Consider the following 21,299-nt stretch of genomic DNA (forward strand, 5'->3'; position numbering starts at 1 on the left):
GCAGCATTTGAGCACATGGTGTGCAGATGCTTGGTCTAATCTATGTTGGGCTTGAGAAGAATGCTGGCAAAGGCAAGACAAAATAATCATGCTATTGATTCAATCAAATTAAAACTGAAGTATTATACCACTACATACCCATTGGAATGGCTTCAGTGAAAAATATGGAAAATATCAAGGGTTGGCAAAAATATGCCACAACTGTAAGTCTTCTTACATTGTCGGTTGGAGCACAAACTCCTTGAAAAACTAGTTGGCAGTATCTACCAAAACGAAACATAGACATATCATGTAACCCAACAATTCCATGCCTATAACATGTAAAGAAATGTGTATGAATGTGTATCAAAAAAGAAAAAAAATCTGACAATATATGCATATTAACACTATTCATAATCATCCAAACTACAAACAGTCCAAATATTCAACAAGGTCAATAGATAAATACATTGTGGTAAGTAATTCAATTAAATGCTATCAAGGTGGTGGGAATGCATGAACTATTGTTACATTATAGAGCATGGATGATGATCACATATCCAATGCTGAACAAAAGAAGATAGACACAAGAGAGTATGCTCTACACGATTCCATTCATATAAATTTAAGAAGTAGGTAATATTCATCTACAGTATCAGAAGTCAGAATAGTGGTTTGGGGGAATGGTTACTTACTGATAAGGGCTTAAGGTAGTCCTGGTAATATTTTATTTCTCAGCCTCTGGGCTAGCTACACAACTGTGTCTTTGTTGTGAACATCCATTCAACTATACCCCTATGAACGGGCATTTCTCTGTATTGATATTAAATCCCAATTTGAATTTTCTGTTTGAATTCATTTTTTCAAAAATGTTTAAGAAAGACCAGCTGTGTGCAAGTCTCTTCTGCGAGATATGGGATTCAAAGTTAGTATTTTCAATAATAATTCATTTAGGAATGATTTTTAGGGATTTACTGGGTAACAGGCCCTTGCCTGGCTGTTGAGATACAGAACTGAAAGAAAGAGAGAGAGAGAGACAGACCGACAGACAGACAGACACGAGGGGCAAGATCCTGACTGTTAGCACACTTTTCTTCTAGTGATGATAAAGTGAAGATGAAAATGACAATAATGAAGAGTTAAATGGTGCCATTTGCTGATCTGACAATTTCAGACACAATGCCATAGCCAAGGAATAAGCATTTTAAGATACATATGCTGGAGAAACTTTGGTGCTCCTCAAATCATGCTATACTAGAATGAATTATCGAGAACATGAGCAGGGGAGGGGGTAGAGGGAGAGAGAGAAAATCTTAAGCAAACTCCATGCTTACCACAGAGCCTGATGCAGGGCTCAATCCCACGACCCTGGGATCATGACCTGAGCCAAAATCAAGAATTGGACGCTCAACCAACTGCCATACAGTTTTGTTTTTAATTCAGGAAAATGGCAAAGTAGTCCATTACCTTGTACACAACAAAATAAGCTTTGTGAGGTGCTAAGTAATGAAAGACTATATATTGTATAAAGGAGGTTAATGTAGAATAGGAGAGAGGAGATGTAAGTAATGCCTTTTAATATAGGGAGGCATTGTATAGAGTCATCTATGAACTTTAATTTCTTTTGTGGTAAGAGTCAATAGTGGAAGTAGAGACCACAAAATATCTTATGTGTCTTACTCCGGACAAACTTAAAAGTTGGAAATTGCTTTCCTTCTTGCCTGCATGCTCTCAGCTGATGTTCTTTTATTATTTATTTCACTGAGAAAGAAGAGATCAGACTTCTGGTCAGTGGCATCCAATTCAGTGTTTGCATTAGCCTTTGTTCACTCCCAATACGCCAGAAAAACAATAGTAAAAGAATTTGTTACAAAATCCACAAAAAGCCCACAAACAAAGAAAACCCAAAAACCCAAGGCATTTCCCTACAAGGACAAAGAACATGGGAAAAGGACAAAAGCAACAAATAGAAAATAGATGAACTAGTGGTAACTAACTTAGCATACATACCAAGAAAGCTGAATACTAAGACTTCAAGGAAAAACAAAGGAAGTAACTCCATTTACACCCCAGAACACATAAAAATTTCAGGAACTTGTGGCACCAAGTACCTCTGGAAATATGGCTGAAGGTGAGGCTGAAAACCTGGAAGATTTACTGATCATGTGTTTAAGAAGTACCTGGGCCCTCAGACTCCCTCCTACTTCCAGTCCACAAGGATAGTCGATGGCCTCTCTACTCCCCTTGCAGGTAACTGAAGGTTTATTATCTGGAGGGGTCACAAAAAGAATCTTTGGGCTAGAAGATGCATGCCTCACTTAAGGATGGGCATATCATACTGAAAAATAAGGGTTTCAGTATGAGTTAACACACTGAAAAAAATGACCACAAACCTAGAAGTTTTAACAATGCAGATTTATTATCTTACAATTCTATCGTATAGAAATACAACATGGATCATACTAGGCTAACATCATTGCTTTGGCAAAGCTGGAGTCCTTTCTGGATGCTCTAGAGGAGAAACCACTGCCTTATCTTTTTAAAGGTTCTAGGGGCACCCACATTCCTTGGGCATGGCCCCTTTCTCCATCTTCAAAGCCAGCAGACTTGCATCTCTCTCTGCCTTACATCTGTAGTTACATTTCCCTTTCTCGCATATTTCCTTTCCCACTTTTAAGAACCCTTGTTAATAAATTGTCCCCACCCAGACAATCCAGGAATATCTTCCCTTTTTAATCCTAACATCATCTCTGCAAAGTCCCTTTTCCTATGTAAGTTAACATATTCACAGATTTCAGTGATCAAAATGTGACATCTTTAGGGGGCCACCATTCTGTCTACCACATCAACAGCTTTCTTTCATTAGGTTCCCGAAACACTGGCTGCTAGGATTATCTATTTCACGCATGATTTACAAAGAGACTTTTCTGGTGGTTCTGACAAACCCAAGAGTAATGACTTAAAAAGACTGATATTGAAGATGTTCCAAAATGAAAATACCCCTGCAGATACATATTCTGCATCATCAATTTCTTTGCCATATGTCCCTTCAATTGTCACCTCATTTCTCCTCAAAACTCATGGCAAAACTGTTTTAAAGCTAGTCTATATTTGCTTTCTCCACATGCTTCCCCCCCACTTCTTCCATAACCACCTGCTGAATTTACATTAATCATATGTTTATTACTAATCCAGATAAACCTTTTATCAGCATCATTAACAGAATCCACATGGCCAAACTCAACAATCAATTCTCATCTTAGTAAATTTCTGACAACCATTTGAAACAACTGATTATTTTGTTTTCTTGAAAAACCCTCTATCTTCCCATTTTCATGGTTTTCCTCCTTTTCCAGATATTCTTTTTCAGTGCCTTTGTATAGTTTTCTCCTTGTTGTCATCATGAATATTGGATTTCCCCAGATCTCCATTTCTTATGTCTTTTCTTATCAATATATACCAAATGTATAAGCTGTTGATGCACAAATTTATACCACTATCTCTCTCTGAACTCCAAAATGGTACTGTCGCAGTCGGATGGCTAAAATCATCTCAAATTTAATGTGTTCAAAAGCTAGCTTTTGATTTTCTCTCTGAAACTCGCTTCTAATATTCCTCATCTCAACAAATGGCACCATCATTCCTATGATTGTTCAGGCACTAAAACCTAGCCATCATCTTTGATGCTTTTCTTTCTTCCACATTCTACAATCACTTTATAAATAAATCCTGTGGTCTGTACTTTCCGAGAATAGTCCAATGTGACCTGCTTACCATCTTCATTACTACCAAGCCCAAGCTAACCATCAGTGTCCCTGAAAACTTCATCCCAGCTTCTACTTATGTACTCCAAAATACCTTCTCTACACTACATCCGACAAGGTCCTTTCAAATGCAAATAAGACTATGTAATTTCCTCTGTCTCAAACATTTCATAGCTTCAAACAGTTGGAAAAAAAAATTCTTTGATATTGTTTTAGAAGGCTGTGTGATTTGAGTAGTGACACCAGCCATATGGAACACCTTGCTATTCATCTTGTTATAACGAGCCAAAAAAGGTTTCTGGCTTTGGACACTCCTTCTCCCTGGGATTTCTTTCTATAGATCTTTATATTCATTCAGATCTCTCATCTTATTCAGATCACTGCTTCAATATTTTGCTGACGAACCTCTCCAAAACAGTATCCCCACTCATTCCAATCCAATTTTTTTTTCTTGGCATTTCATAGTAAAGACATTCCATTATGTTTATGTGTTTATTTTTTTTCCTACTGTTTCAAGTTATTTGAGGATAGAAAATTTCGTTCATTTTATCCCCAGTGCCTAGACTGCCTGACACACAGAATATTTTTTGAATTAATTGAAGATTGCAACCCAAGATGAACTGTGAAGATGTCCTCCAGATTAGAGGTTTCAAGAAAGAGAAAGGATAAGCTATTTTATTCATTCTAACAGCATCTTATTAAGGTCAGTAGTGGTTTGGAATGCAACACACCTGGAAAATCTGCTTCCCATAATTAATGTTATTATACACATAAAGCGTGACAAAATTTGCCAGAACAAAATTTGCAACAAAATATCACAGACTAGGTGCCTTAAACAACAGAAAATTATTTTCACACAGTTCTAGAGGCTCCAAGTCTGAGATTAAGGTGCTGGCAGGGTGGTTTCTTCTGAGACCCCTCTTGTTGGTTTGTAGATGGCAGATGGCTGTCTTCTCCCTATGGCTTTACATGGTCTTCCCTTTGTGTCTGTGTCCTAATCTCCTCTTTCTATGAGGACATGGGTCAGATTGGATTAGGGCCCATCCCAGTGACCTCATTTAACATTAATTACCTCTTTAAAGAGGCCGTCTCCAAATATAGCCACACTTTGAGGTTCTCAAGGTTTGGACTACAATACATAAATTTTGAAGGAATGCAATTTAACCCATATCAGAGTGATATTCAGTAGCTGTGTTACTTTTATTATATCAAGCTCTATATGTTTGAGCTGAGAAGTTAAACGCCTTCTTGTTTAAGTATGTTTTTCCTCAATCAGCCTGCCACAGTTCTGTTGGTAGTGATTTATTCTCTTAAAGCTTTCCTTTCTCTCCTGAGATTTTGCTTTAGTACTGGTAAGAGGCCTATCTGGGATGAGAGTGGAGGTACCACAGCTCAGCTGCTTGTTCCTTGATAAGCTAGATTGATCAGTCATTTCTCAAAACCATGAGAACAAGACACAGGAGACACAGATTCTGAAGAGAAAAAAGTCTGCAACAACCTGAGCACACCAGTCCCAAGAGGAAAGGGGACTGAACAAAGTGACAAAAAGACAATTTCTCTACTAGCCATTCACTTAGGTTGATGAGGAGGAGCACATCTATAGTTTCACTAACAGCTATTTCTTCCAACATGCTTATCAGTGGTTTTGCAACATTGGGACTAAGTCACAGAAATGGTGGCTGTGGGTGCATACTGACTTACGGAATAAAGTAGGTTCACTGATGTTCAGTAACAATCAACACATACAAGCAGGCTCTGCCTTGGCAACTGATATCAATCCAACAGTGAACTCAATAGGGAGTTAACAGGCTTTGGGCACTGTCCGTTTGACATGGAGCTTCCTAAATCTCACAAAATGATACCCTATGCTCATGCGATTCAATAATTGGCTAAACTCTATTTTCTTCTTGAATTCACATACTAACCATTGTTTATCATTAATATTTTAGTTTTTGCTTGTTCAGTCTCTAACATTTATTCTCATTATTCTCAGTTGGTAAAGAAATTCTTTCTTTTCAAATCGTTTTTGAATAGGCCATTTTGACAAATTCAGACCAAGTGTTTTCCTTTGCTTATCACTGCTGTATTTACAAGACAAAAACATTAAAGAAGACCGCTCTGTAAATAACCCAGAATTCACTAAGTTCTTTCAGAGGTGTGCTTTCTTTGTATTAAAATTCATTGCTACTGTTTATAAATATTCTCAGACTTTAGTTTCCAGGGCTAATAGGGAGGGTTTAAACTGAGCTTTTCAATGCATTGACATTCAAAATTAAGATCATGTCCATCAACTATACTACCCATAGAGCAAAATCACAGCCAAAATCTCCTGTTTTCAAAATCTCCGTAACTGCTAAGACTTACTTATAGCTGATTATGAGTCAGTGAAGGGATGCCAGCCTGCTCCATGCAATTAGCTTTCCCACCTAAGTCACTTGTAGGAAACGGTAAGGACTGTGACTGAACTGCAGAGGAAATCCCACCATACACATGGCAGTTAGGGCACATATGCTTCCACAGATACTTGATGATGAGCGAAAGCCAGAGTATGCGGTGTAAAAATCAGAGTGTACTTGGATAAGCAACACTGTTCTTTTATAAAAATGTATAAGTTCCACAGGCCCATTTCCCAAGTGTCTCCATCTCTACACACCTGATTTTCCTAGATTGCGTTCCTCCTCCGCAGCGCAGAGATCTCAGCTCATTGTGGATTTTGCATGGAGACCAGTGTTCTACAACCCAGGAATACTGATTGCATTCACTGTAGCATGGGACTGCCTCATGGACCTGCCAAGCAAGAATAGGAAAGGAAAAAAAAATTATGTGGAACTACCCAAGGTATATGAAAACAGCCTATCTTTTAATAATGCCTGATGAACATAACCCAAGAACTATACTCTGGCTAAAACAGCCAAATTACACTCCCAAAAAGCGAGATGTATTTGGCTTCTCTGAAATTACTGACTTGCCTAAAGAAACATACAGGCGAAATCAACTAAGATTTGATGGTATGCCTTCACAGAAGAGAACAAAGGACAGTCATTTCCTACCACTGAGAATAAGAATTCCATTACCATTTCATTTCCTTGAAGACCTCACACAGCATCTATTAGACGGTCCAGCTCTCAATTATATGGCGTATTGTATTCTCAGATGTACTTTAAGATGTCAATTGAAACAAATATACGTAAGGAAAATTTACTCTTGAATATAAGAGGTCCTTAGAATGCATAAGAAAAGTGGTGTTATTTGCACCGGAAATTTCTTTTTATGCCCCCAAATGATCAATGCTAACAGGCAATCATTTAGCCTCCTGGGTATTGTGGCTTCATATGAATTCAGCTATTTGTAGGATGTTTTCAGAGCACAGCTATAACACTCAGACACACACACACACACACACACACACACACACACACACACACATAAGACAAACACTGCTAGACTAGTAAAGGTTGTGCATGATTGATTACTGACTGTGAATATTTACACTTTTATGGTAAAAACAATGATTACAGTAAATGAATTCTTAGGTTACTTCCTATGCATTTGTTTGTGATGATTTTTTCCCCCTACAATTGTATCCCAATGGGTAGTCAATTGAGTTTGCCTATTTAAGACTGAATTTAAAATGCATTAGTCGATATAGAGCACAGCACTCTCCCTTGGTAAGAAAATGTTTCATTGCGTGATAGGTTACTCTAGATCACAGAGAGGGCTCTAATATAGCACGCTGATGAAGAGTGATTCAACCTATTACCAAAATACTTAATTAATGCTTTTCCTTTTAAACAAAAATTTAGGCCTGAGTTCTTTTCTCCCACTGCCTTTCTAATTCCACAAAATCATAAATGATGACTAGGCAATGCTACCCAAACAGAACTGTTCCTTGCAAGTTTCCACTAAATGTGAGGGAAAGCACTGTGTAATGGGATAATCAGAAAACAAGATTGGAGCACCGTCAGCATGTTAGATGGAAATCAAATGAGAAAAGGTTATTTGGGAGACTACATCTTAGGAATCACAAATAATGTCAGAAACTATTTTTAACCGTGGGGTTCTATTTGGCTCTCTCACCTAGAGTGCACAAGGAAAAGGAAAACCACAAAGTGAAAAATATGTGAGGGCAAAATGAAAGAAGATGGGGAAATAGAAGTGGAAATGGGTGTAGGAAAGTAAGGAATTAAGTAATAAAAGAATCACATTTCATGCTGCGAAGGCTGCCAAGAATGGAATGAAAGGTTTGGAAGCAGAATCTACATTAGAATAAGGAGGTAATAACTTGTAAGGGAGAAAAGTCTGCCTGAAAAACTTCTAGCATGGTAGATGTAAGAGAAAAATCGACAAAAATGAAAAGACAGGAACCCAACCGAGCAGACACCTGGAAAGTGAGCTGATGACAGCTGAGGGTTTAGTCAACTCAACTATACCAAGAAATAAAGATTGCTCTGACTTTATGGGCTTGTTCTATAAACTTTCAATAGGTACCAGACCATTTAAGTAAAGCTCTTTGGCTTTCATATGAAATGCATGAAAGCCTGCCAAACCAACTTGGTACAAATGGGGTAGATGAAAATATTAATTAAAAAAGTGTTTTCCCATACCTCATGTATGAATGTGAAAGCAAATGGATGGAATATGTTGAGAGAGGCCTATATTTCTAAAGCTATCAGTACTAGGCAGAGCTTAGACTACCTTCCCTCCTATGGAAACCCCAAAGACAGATGGGGGTGGGGGGGAGAAAGAAAACCTGTTTAGTTGCATATTCCTCTAATATACACGTTTTAATGTCTGGTCATATATTGGTTTACTGTTTTTACTCTTTATGCTCTGCAATCTACACCTGTAGCAGAGTAACCAACCTCAATGAAAAGCTGTTGGAAGATAGGGAGCATATTTAGGTAGGAAGATGTTGACCCATCCTCTTGGCCAGTGGTATATAAAAAAGCAACTCTTAAAAAAGATTCTCCAGTCACGTGGATTTACTTGTTTTTCTTCCCCCTCAGATGTGTATGCTATTTTAATATCGCTCATACTGTTACTTCTAGCTGATAAATCCCTACCCTTCCTTCAAAGCCCAAGTAAACCCCACCGCTTCCGCAAGGCTTTTCCCATGACCCCTAGTTGGCATATCTTTGGTACTCACTGGCTGTCTCAGTTTTCAGTAGACCTGTAGCCAGATTATAACGTCAGGATGCACATGTACACAGCCGGGACAATGCTGGAGGTTAGAACCTCATTGTGTGTTGCTGGGGGAACGTGCACATTCAATAAAGTCATCATCTGACTCTTTCTCTAAATGTTTCCTATTTCTCACACCACTTTAACTCGTTTTCTCACCTTGGTCTTAATGTGTACTTTTTACTTTATATAATAAGTCTACTTTTTACTTCAAATAATATGGAGAGAATAAGCTCAGAAAAACACAATTTGTACTTTTCATACCTGATGCTTCTGGTCCTAACCAAAGTCAAACCTGTATAATCAGCATTTGTTTAGGTGGCTACTTAAAGAAAATTTTGAGTTTTAGGCAGTCAGGAACTAAGTTTCCATATGCCTGTTTTTCACAAGACATGGAGAAGAGAGTGGTGTTCAACAAGTAGTTGTTGAATTGAAACTAATTTTTTAAGGGAGCCCAGTTGCTAATTGGCCCTCATGTAATTCTCCAGAGAACACAGGCCCACTAAACAGAACACGTAAGGGGTATTTTGCAAAGCCCTAAGGACAATAAGGAGGAACAAAAATAAAAACCTCTCCTTTCCATTATGGGCTGGCGTGAAGAACAATCACTGTGTCATTAAAAGGTACCACTTGATGATTTTGTTATGGGGAAAAACCATGTCCCTTAAGAATTGTGAGAATAGGGGTGCCTGGGTGGCTCAGTTGGTTAAGTGTCTGGCTTTGGCTCAGGTCATGATTTCGCCATTCCCAAGTTCAAGCCCCACATCAGGCTCTGTACTGACAGCTCAGAGCCTGGGGTCTGTTTCAGATTCTGTGTCTCCCTCTCGCTCTCTACCCCTCCCCCGCTCATGCACTCACGCATGCTCTCCCCGCCCCCCCCCCCAAAATAGTAAAATAAACATAAAAAAGAATTGTGCGAATTGTCTCCTTACAGTCCTTGTCCATCAGGCAAGGAATCTTATTGAGAGGGTTAAAACAACCAGAAGCGGCAAAAAGTGCAGTAGGCATTCCAGAATAAAAATTAACTACCCAGCTGGCCAATTTCTTCTCCTGTCAGTCCTTTATGTTCTGGCCATTTCATATTGCTGTTTCGTTGGTGCTTATTACAGTTTCATAATGGAAATGTGTTAAAGCATGGACTTTATCAGGGAATCATATGGAAATGTTCTGAAGGAGAGAAATGAGCCATGGGAAAGTTAAATGAAAATCATTCCTAAATGGCACAAATTAGGAAGAAAATAATAGGGTTTAATAGGGCTATAGATGCTAAAAATGCCACTGAAAAATCTAAATCCTCTGAGAGGCAACATTTGATTCTCCTAGTAATGAGTCTTATTTATTACTTCTTCAATGGGGAATTGTGTTTTTATAATTTTGCTAGTTCTGGAGTCATATCATAAACTTACTCATTGAGTCGGTCTTTTAATATTTATTAAATACATCTCCACTCATTGTAACTGATCAGTTTAACTAAGTACTGTTTTGTGATACCAGTCTCCAACTATAAACTGACTTCCCTGGCCTACACTTGGAAGCAGGGACTCAGTGGTGCTCAGCGGATGTCATTATTAATTATCAGAGTCCTAGGGCTTAAGGACTCAAATAAAGCAAACAAACAATAACCACAATCAAAACAAAAACAAAGAAAGGAAAATTTATGACTTCCAATTTTCTGTGGTAATAACCCTTTGCTCCAGGGAAGCTGCCAGTCAACAACGCCCAGGTAAAAGTCTTCAGGCTGTAGACTTCCATGCTGGGGACTGAGATTAATCAGTAGAACTTGACATCGGTTCAAAACCCCATCTAGGAGCAGAAATTCCTGCAAATCAGAGCCAGGTCTGTACCACTGGAGTGTGAGAGGAAGTGGTCTTCTCAGAGTGGTGAGACCAATAAAGCACTATGGGTTCCTTTCTGCCTCAAATGTTGTGAGCTTTTAACATAAGATGTACAAATTTCCTTCAGGGCTAAGACCCTCATCTCTTAATTCAAAGAACTTCTCCCCAGCCCTTCTCTACTTGCCTGTTTCCTCTCTTTCAGCCTCCAGTTTCCACTGTTTCCCTTCAGAAGGGTCCTCCATGCTACAGCCTCCCTCAGCTTAACCAAAATCTGCCCCTTTTCTTCTTCAGTCTACAACTAAATTAGGTACTCCTCCATTAGGAATATCTGAATGACTGAAAAATATCACATTTATGTAAATAAACTTTTGCTTCCATTTTTGTTAATCATGAATTTATACCTGTCTGTGCATAATGTAATACATGCAGTGCTAAAGTTCAGTCCTAATGCAACTGCACCCACGTTTTACAGCATCACTGGTCCCAGGTTATCAGTGACACCACATAAGGTTGCATATAACTTTATAGCTTCTATACGACATTTTATGTCTCAGGTCTCAACCATCATGATCATTTAAGTTACACATTAGTAGAATCCCTATTTCCATGTAAAAATAAATAAAATTTGAAGATTCTGAGCCATTTATGGCTGATGAATGACTAGGCTGGTCCTCAAGCTGAGATTGGTGATTCGAAAAAAGTGCTGGGTTTTGCCTGTTTAACTTGTTTCGGGCATAACACCATGCTCTGAGGATATCTTTCCAATGAGGAAGATAATGCTAATATTTATAAATCCTAAGAAGGGAAAACCAAGAACAGAATTACAAAGATATCTATATAGTAGATTATGGCTATTACTTCATATAAAAAAATACTGCACAAGCAAGTCATTTCAAGGCTTCATGTATGGGGTCTCTTTTCATAATTTCGAAAAACCAAAAAGTATCTCTGAAAACCAACTTCCATGTTTAAAGCAAGAGCAGGGACTATGTCTTTTACGTGGTTGCAATTCTTGATGTGAATGGGGGATTTAAAAAATCCACAAATGCTTTTAAATTGGTGTCTGGGAAAAACATTACGTTCATCACTTGTCCAATGTGTTGCTCAAGAGGGCAGCATTTGGAGTCAGGTTTTTCTGGAAATCCGCAGTACAGCGATCCATACTTGTGAAGTGGGCAACTGTCAGTTCCAGCCTTGATGTTCAAGTATGAGACCTTGGCTGTTTTCCTCTTCCAGGACATTTTCTCACACTAGCTTCTTCAGCTACACAGCGTTTGAAAAGATTTCCTGAGAATGCCCTGAGCTTATCCCCATGCCTGGTTTGTGAGATTCACCATTGGTTTTAAATATGCATTATATGTTTTCTTTTCAGTTTTCACACTGGAAAATCTAAACACAAACCTAATAATGCTGACTGAGTTTTATCTGCAAAATTTGTAGACAAACTGTTGAACTTTAAAGCCAATGGGTATTTGATTAGAACAGTAAAAGTGGTGGCTACATTCCTCATCTCCTAAAAACAGCGCTTTCTGAGCTGGATGTGCAGACCCTGAGAACTGTAGCATTGTACCGAGGGGCCCATAAGTGCATTCCCATACCAAACCTTGTCTATAGTCTCAATGAATAATATAATCTCAGACATACTGTTATCACCGCTCCTCAAAGGAATGTAGGCAATGCTGTGATTAATGAAGTTTTAATTTAACTTGAAAGTACCGCTAAATTTGAAGTTCCTCATTAGAAAGTTTCTCAATCCAGGTTGGCTAAAAGTGAAAGATCCTTATATCAAAAGCTCTGGGAACTACTGCCTTTACATACAATGAAGAGAAGAAATGGACTAACAATGAGGCTATGCCTTGAAATCACCTTACTATTTCTATTTTGAGACAAGGTATGTTGTACAGAATAGCCTTTTTCTAAAGTGAATATTGAAGAATATTTTTTACTGAGAAGTTCTAAACCCCAGATTTTTTTTCCTTTTCCTTTTCTAATGTTCTATTAGCACTTAACCCATTACCTCCGGTCTGAATATCACTGATGATCTCTTAAGCATAATGCCATCAGAATCAAGATGAATATCCACGCACAACTTAACCAGCTCTGTCATCCACATGGTCCTCTTTTCCTCCCCAAAGTGGGGGTGGAGGTAGGGATGGGTATGGAGACTAAGTAGGGCCCCAGGCCATGCATTTACTTCTTCCCCTTCTCCATATTTCTGCCTCTTTCAAGGGTGTCACACACAACCTGAACTTTACAGAGGGTATTTAATACTGGGGAGCCACCAGGCCCTCACGTAAAAGGCCATGATTAAAGCTCAGTTATCTGTGCTAATGTAGTTTATTTATAATGGCAAACAAGAAGCAATGCCTTAGCTTTTTTTTCTTCATTAATACTATATTTTCCTGATAGCAGATTTTCATTTCTTACTGTGTGTCATTTAAGTGACTATGAAAGTAAACCATGGTCTTAAAGTAAACTGCATGGTAATAGACAATCAAAAAAAATGATTATTGTGCAAATCCTATAAAGTGTATGATATTCTATAGTAAAGCACTAACACACACACACGTGCGCGCGTGAGCACTGACCAGATTCTCTCTGTGCCTGATATGTGTTACAGAACTGAGGCAACATATTGACATAGACAACTCGGGGCAAGTTGAACTATAAGGCCCACACTCTGTACTTTACCACTATGTAAACAATCATAAAAAATAGAATGAAAGAGGGAAACTCAATCCAGGGTTAGAGTGACTTTTCTAATACCCTGAGAGATGCCAACCACTGCCATGCTGTGTTATGACAAAAAATCAGATGATATTTTGTAGACTGCTCATAGCATGCCAGAGTCTACTGTCACGGTGGCCCATTGGATTTTCATAGAACAGATTGCAGTTACCAGTCAAGCTGAAGTAACAAAACAAAACCAGAACAACCCCATCCCAATTATCACTGATACTTCCAGAAAACTCTGGAAGAGTTGAGCCAATAGCTCTTCAGAAATGAGGTTATGAATGAACCTTGAGAGCATTATGTGAAATAAGCCAATTACAGAAGGACAAATACTACATGAGTCCACTTATATGAGGTATCTCAAATAGTCAAACTCTTTGAAGCAAAGAATAGAATGGTGGTTGTCAGAGGCTGGGGCGAGAGAAATGGGGAGATGTTATTCAATAGGTATAAAATTTAAGTTATGCAAGATGAATAAATTCTAGAGACCAGCCTACAACACTGTGGTTATGGATTACAAATACTGTATTACATACTTAAAAATGTATTGAGGGTGGGCCTATGTTAAGTATTCTTACACAATAAAAATTTATAACAAAATTTTTGCAAGAGGTTTGTGTTTTAAAGGGAGTTTGATTGCACCATGGAAACCTGACTACAGAAAAGAACACTTCTGCCCTTACTGTATATGAGATACTGTCCAGGAGTCTGGTGCAAATATTAGATAAATAGATGGATAGATGGATGAATGGAAAGACAGAGAAAGTGAGTGAGTGAGTTATCACTTACCTGGGTCACAGAATATGACCACAAGAAATCAGGAGAGAAAAGACAGCTTTCTTTCTCTGTTTTAATAGAAGAGTCTGAAATGGAAACCCTTGCCTTCTGGCGGGTAACGTAAGTTTTACAAGTTAGAGGCATAAAGAGAGATGAACAGATCTCAGTTCTTCAAAACACATGTCCTAAGGGTATCTCTATGTGAAAGGTATATGGTACTGTTTTGGGTTCATCAAAAAACGGAGGAGAAGGGTTTGTTCTGAGGCTTGCAACTCATTCTCTAAGTGTCAAACACAAGTGAAAGTTTTGGCCAAAGCCTTTACTTTCCTTAATGGCCTTTGCTGGGACAGAGTCTAATATAGTTCCCACTTATTCTCAGTAGTTGAGAACATCATGCTATCCCTATACTCTGGAATACATGCAACTGTTTGTTCACCCAATAAATACAATAAGCCTATGAAAACATGCTCAGGAAATCAATAGAATTTGGATGATAAAAAATGTAATTATATAGAGAAGCAGTGTAATCTAAGTTGCACACCCCTTAGGCAGAGAAATCCTGTGTTTGTGTGGCTAGACTCTCAAATACAAATGCATAAAGAAGAATAGCCCTAGTTAGGATAATCTAATAGGAACTTCTCTGGATGAGAGGTTGCCAGTCAAGCAAATGAACCACAGTCTAAACATAATTCTCATAAACAGTACACAAGGGCCCCAGTACACATGAGATGAAGCCTGGAGATTAAAGCTAGCTGAGGTAAGTAAATGGGAAAATGTGATGAGATAGAATTTTATTTGTAGATAAGGGAGTCACTAAAATTTCTGAGATTTATATCAAGAGATAGATTCCAAATAAAGTTTGGGGAACATAAGTCATCTCAAACAGGAGAGAGATGAAAGTACAGGAGAGCTCTGAGCAAGGCGGAAATGGCAGCAGTCCCAGTAGGAGGCTACAGTTTGGGAATAATGATCCTCTTAACTGCTATCTCCACAAAGCTTCCAACTCAATGTGGTAGAAGAGACACCAGGATTTGGAACTGAAAATGAAAGAGACAACTCAAACATCAGTGCTACTTTTTGAAATCATTTAAGATTAGTGTATTCTAGAACCTAAGGACAGATAAAAGAAAACTTCCTCTTTTTCACCAACAGAACCGTGAAGAAAAAGACAAGGCATCAGCTTCCCAAGAGCCCTAAATTCCAGGGAGTATTACTAATGAGCAGAGCAGAAGAAACTCTTGGGTATTTGCCAAGAAAACTTTTCATGACATATTTACCATCTTATTTCGTCTTAAGTTGGCTTAGGTGGGATAAATCAGAAGCCGTGTATGACCTGAAAAGCAATGTGGTCTTTGCAAGGTTTGCTCAGAACTTACCAATACTCACAGTAGGCTAGCACGAAACTGGCTTCCGGCTTCACGACCAAAAGGAAAGCCTCATAATTGGTGTTTCACAGGCAAGGAGAGCTCTAAACCCACCAGGCTATCGCCTTTTAATCATTACCACAAATAAACCTTTCCTGCTCTGAAATGTATAAGAGTTCTCATATAGCACTATTTCAAAGTTAATCAGGAAGTCAAAGAAAAAAAGGAGCCATCAAAAATTTAAATAAAAACTTAAAAAAAATGGCCTTTTTTTTTTTCTGTTTAGTAGAACCAATTTAAAAAGAAGGAACAATGTAAGAATTGCCGACTACAAAATCCATTCCTAATTTGGCTAATTTCTAAATGATCCTGTTATAACAGACAGGAGGAGAGGAGGGGATCACAGTATCTTTTCATTAAACAAAAACCAGACACAATTATTAATTCCTTATAGGTTGAGCCAAAGATAATAATTACAAAATATCTCTAAAGAGACCTTTGCACAAAAATGTTATGTGTTATAGACATAGAGTGATCTTTCTGTACATAAACATATAAAGCAGCAGTTCTCAGACTGCATTGTGCTCTAACAGTTTTCTCTGCTATGAAACAAGGCCAGTCACAGCATAAAACAGCTTTTTAAAATATGAACTCTTCATGTGAGTCCTCCCATAACAAACCTGATGTATCTGGGACAAAGTTAAGTGAAACATAGAGCCACACATGATGTTTTATAACCCAGGACAGCACAGCCTGACCTTTGTGGAAAAGAGAGCAAGATTGATTGGTTAATGGAATCCCTGCCATTCACTTACATTGTGATAAATTGGGATCTTGCCTCTGATTTCCACCCTAGTTTCATCAGTTGGAGACTCTTATTAGGGACTAATTGGAAGCTGCTACTTTATGGAATAAAGAATATCATGTTGCAAACATTCTTCCTCAGAGTCAGTGAGGAAGGGACAAGACTAAGGCAGACCTTTCTGGTTCTTCACAAAATAAAAACAAGATGATTCTGCAGGAAAATGGTATTTTAAGGCAAACCTGTACCTAGCCCCTGTTTTAGTAAACCTTATTTTGACCAAAAGAAAGACAGCTGATTGTGAGATAGAAATCACGTCTAACAAGCATATTGCTATATACAACACAAATAACTAACTTATTCCTGGGTACTTGCAGAACACAAAGTTATTTGAAAAACCTGACAATGAAGGTCTTAAAATGTGTTATAGAAAGATCAGTTAACCCATTTACATAACGTGGGCACGTCTCTACAAATTTGACCTGGACAAACAGTTGAAACATAAATACGTGTGTGTGTGTGTGTGTGTGTGTGTGTGTGCGCGTCTAACAACAGCCTTTCTGGGGTCTGTACTAAGAATTCCAGAAATCCTATTTTGTGCAAACAACCCTCCCCACCCCACCAAAATAAATAAATAGGGCATAAAGCTATTGTGTGTCCCTAGTTTATACTGTGTGCTTAATAGATGTATACTGGCATCAATATGAATGAATGAGTGCAGAAATATTTCCCTGGGCGTGCTTCCTGAAAAGCATACACCTAGACCAAACCATGATGTTGGCATCACCTGAAGCTAAAAGTTTTGCTCTCTTTATAATTACTTTTACAAGAATTTTAATATTATGCATTAATAACTCAAATCTAACTGCTTATAATTGTACTCTGGTCCCATGATTTGGAAGTAGATCTACAAATAAATTCAGAGTCTAATATGTTTTTAGGTTTGTAGGATTTTAAAATTCTCTAATTTCTGATCTCTAAATATAGATGCTATTTATTAGACAGACAGTACTACCACATTTGCCTATCCCAATTATGGATGCCTTGAATTAAGAAACATACAAGTAATACTCAAGGTAGTCAGTTTTCACCATTCTTGGCTAAAAGCAGAGCCTGATGGCATGAGGGAGCCAGGTTCATTGTGACCACTGGATCTCTCAGAAGATGGAGGTGATACCTTGCACATCTCTTATGTTGCACATAGCATCTGACACGTGCAGGCTCTTGATAGACTCATAATAAATTCATATGGAACTTAATCAAGCTGTAGGAAGTATGGGACCTATAGTTCTAGATCTGAGCTGACATCTCATTTGTGGAGTGGGGTCTTGTTAAAATATTCTTCCTTACCAGGAATCACACTTCTCTGAACTGATTAAATGTCAAGTGTAGAGCAATTCAGGGGATGGGCAGCATCAGCAGCTTTACTTGTAGTGGATTCCAGTTCTCCATTATTGGATTCTTTGGTGGGAACCTATTAAGTTAATAATGGGGTCCTCTTCTGGGGTGGTTTCATTTCAGTCATGAAATGATCCTTTATACTGCATGAAAAATTATCTGTGGTCTAGTGAGCCAAGAAGGAAGCTGTAACAAAGGGGTTTTGTATCAGCTTCTGGCATTGATTTCCTGGTAGCTCACTTAAAGGCCTCTCGGGGTCTAAAGTCATCTGCTGACTTTAATATTTACTTTCAAAAGAACAATAATGGTATATGAGCTTTAGAAAGTTTGAGAGAGTTCGCTTTAGTAAGTAATACCTGTTTAGAGTAAGATTAGCACTGAAACATGGACTAAAGAACTTTGAAGCTGGAAGTAATCTATACGATCATCTATTTCAACTACATCACTTCATTGAAAACACACCTGCATTTCCACGTACATTAACCTAATAAACTTTTGAATAGTTTCCAACATTACAAGCTCAAAACCTGGGAGAGATGACAGAATGCAAGAGACAAATGCCTTGAAGATTTATGCTTCCTCATCCTCCACAGCACCTAATACATTGCTGAGAAAAAGAGATGTACAGTGACAGCTAAGCCAGCAAAACAACTTCAGTCATTCCAAAAAAAGCACTATTATTTCTGATAAAGATACAAGGAGTATTTACAATTCCATAGTCACATCAGTTTTTGACATTTTCTATTGAGCATGAAATGATTCCTCCTAAAAAGGTAAAGTCTTTTTATAGCTGAGACATATAAAGTGCCCCATGTTGCAAGACTTAATGAAAAACTACTAACAGTTTAGTGATCACTTACAAAGTAGAGTATAAAGCATTGATGAGGAATAACATGAAAATAGAATGAATATAATAAGAATTATTCTTCATTAAAGATATGTGTTTGTAGATAACAGGAGTTATAGATCTTTTAACAGTTGAAGCTAGATTTCTTATACTTACTCATTCACTCACACATGAATTCATTGGATACTACTGATGCTCTACTACATAAGACCCAGAATCTTCTTAAACATTAGATAAATAAAGATGACACAAATCCTTTTCTTTTGCATGTTGGTAAACTATGGGCCTGCGGCCAAAAATGGCCTGCCACTGTTTTTAAAAAATGAGATATAACCTACATATCATAAAATATGTAGGTTTCTCCTTTATTTAATTTTAAAATATTTATTTTGGGGGGTGCCTGGGTGGCTCAGTCGGTTGAGTGGCCGACTTCGGCTCAGGTCACGATCTCACAGTCCGTGAGTTCGAGCCCCGCATTGGGCTCTGTGCTGACAGCTCAGAGCCTGGAGCCTGCTTCTGATTCTGTGTCTCCCTCTCTCTCTGCCCCTCCCCTGCTCATGCTCTGTCACTGTCTCAAAAATAAATAAAAACTTAAAAAATATAAAATATTTATTTTGGGGGGGGAGAGACAGAGAGAGAGAGAGAGAGAGAGAGAGAGAGAGAGAAAGAGAGAGAGAGAGAATAAGAGAGAGAACTCAAGTGGAAGAGGGGCAAAGAAAGGGGGATAGAGGATCTGAAGCAGGAGCTGGGCTAATAGCAGAGAGCCTGATGTGGGGCTTGGACTCACAAATGGTGAGATCATGACCTGAGCCAAAGTCATATGCTCAACGAGATGAGCCACCCAGGCACTTCAGTATTCACTATTTTCAAGTGTATAATTCAGTTTTTTAAAATGTATTTGTAAAGCTGTGAAATCATCATTACTTCTAATTTCATAGTATCTTCATCATCCTGAAAAGATACCTTATACCCATTAGTCACTACCCATTTTCTCCTACTCCCTGCCCCTGACAAACAACAACCAAAGCCTAATCTACTTTTTGCCTCCTTTTTTTTGCCTATTTTGGACACTTCATATACATACAGCATGTAGCCTTTTGTGTCTGGTTACTTTCACTTAGCATAATATTTTCGAAGTTCATCCATGTTGTAGCATGAATAAATACTTCATTATTATTTATGCCTGAGTAACATTCAACTGTATGGATAAACCAAGTCTGTTTATCCAGGTTTGGATAGCTGAGGGACATTTGGGTTGTTTTCATCTTTTGGTTATGAATAATCATGCTATGAACATTGGTATACAAGGTTTTACATGGATTTACGTTTTCAATTCTCTTGGCTGTATACCTAGGAGTAAATGGAATTGCTGGGTCATGTGGAAACTGTTTACATTTACCTTTTAACTACCAAAGAGTTTTCCAAAGTGCAACATTTTACATTTCCATCAGGAATGTACAAGGGTTATGATTACGTTCAATAATTACTGTCTATCTTTTTGATTTTGATTATAGATATCTTAGTGGCTGTGAAGTGATACCACATTGTGGTTTTGATTGGTGTTCCCCTAATGACTAATGATGTTTAGCATCTGCACATCTTTTCATGTGTTTATTGGACATTTGTATACCTTATTTGGAAAAATGTGTACTCAAGACCTTTTCCCACTGATTAATTGGGTTGTCTTCTTATTGCTGAGTTGTTAGATATCCTTATATTTCCTGGATACTAGATTCTCATCAGATAGATGATTTGCAAATATTTTGTCTCATTTTGTGGACTGTCTTTGAACTTTTTGTGATGATGTACCTTGAATTACAAAAAGCTTTTACTTTTGATGAAATCCAGTTTACCACTTCTTCCCTGTCTTAGCTTGAGCTTCAGATATTCATGGTCTAATCCCAGGTCACAAAGATTTACACTGATATTTTCTTTTAAGAGGGTAATAGTTTAGCCCTTATATTTTGGGCTTTTGTCCATTTTTAATTAATTTTTCTGTGTATGGACCATACTTTATTTTTACTTTTTCACATAGCTCTTCTTTTTGTTGTTGTTGAAAAATTAGACACTTAATATAATGTGGCAACTCTGGAGACCAACTTCTTCCCTCTCTCTAGTATTTGCTATTGTTGCTATTTTTTGTTGTTTTTGACTTTTTAAAAAATATTGGGGTGGGGGGAAGAGAGAGAAAGAGAGAGAGCGCTAGTCAAGGAGGTACAGAGAAGTAGAGAGAATCCCAAGCAGGCTCCGTGCCGTCAGCACAGAACCCAATGCGGGGCTTGATCCCACGAACATTGAAATCAAGACCTGAGCCAAAATCAAGAGTCAGTTGCTTAACCAACTGAGCCACCCAGGCGCCCCTGTTTATTGACTTTTTTAAACTAATTCTGTGAAGTCTGAGTTTGTTATGCCTAATGATGTCTTCGTGTAATGATCTGACAAAGATTCCCTTTAATCCCTAGGACCAAAATGTCTCCAGTCTTTGCTGAGGGCCTGTGTGTTGAGGCACACTTTTAACTGTTCCGTCAGCAATTTACAGCTCTTTGTGTTCATTTTTCTGCTTGCATGGAGCCTCATGGTTAGCCCCAGGTGAGAGAGTCCTGTTATGGCTTTCCATAG

At 38.1% G+C, this 21,299-nt stretch overlaps 1 protein-coding gene across 2 annotated transcripts in view; it reads right to left on the bottom strand.

Annotated features, from left to right (window-relative positions):
- THSD7B (thrombospondin type 1 domain containing 7B) overlaps positions 1-21,299 on the bottom strand; it is a 1,098,632-nt gene that overhangs the window by 96,320 nt on the left and 981,013 nt on the right. For both annotated transcript variants that reach the window (XM_053909184.1, XM_019454952.2), the window contains one exon: positions 6,397-6,530. In XM_053909184.1, the coding sequence (XP_053765159.1) occupies positions 6,397-6,530 (134 nt within the window). The remainder of the gene's footprint in view (positions 1-6,396; positions 6,531-21,299) is intronic.

The sequence above is a fragment of the Panthera pardus genome, unplaced genomic scaffold, assembly GCF_024362965.1.
Source record: "Panthera pardus isolate Hobbes unplaced genomic scaffold, ASM2436296v1 HiC_scaffold_10, whole genome shotgun sequence".
Taxonomy (NCBI): Eukaryota; Metazoa; Chordata; class Mammalia; order Carnivora; family Felidae; genus Panthera; species Panthera pardus.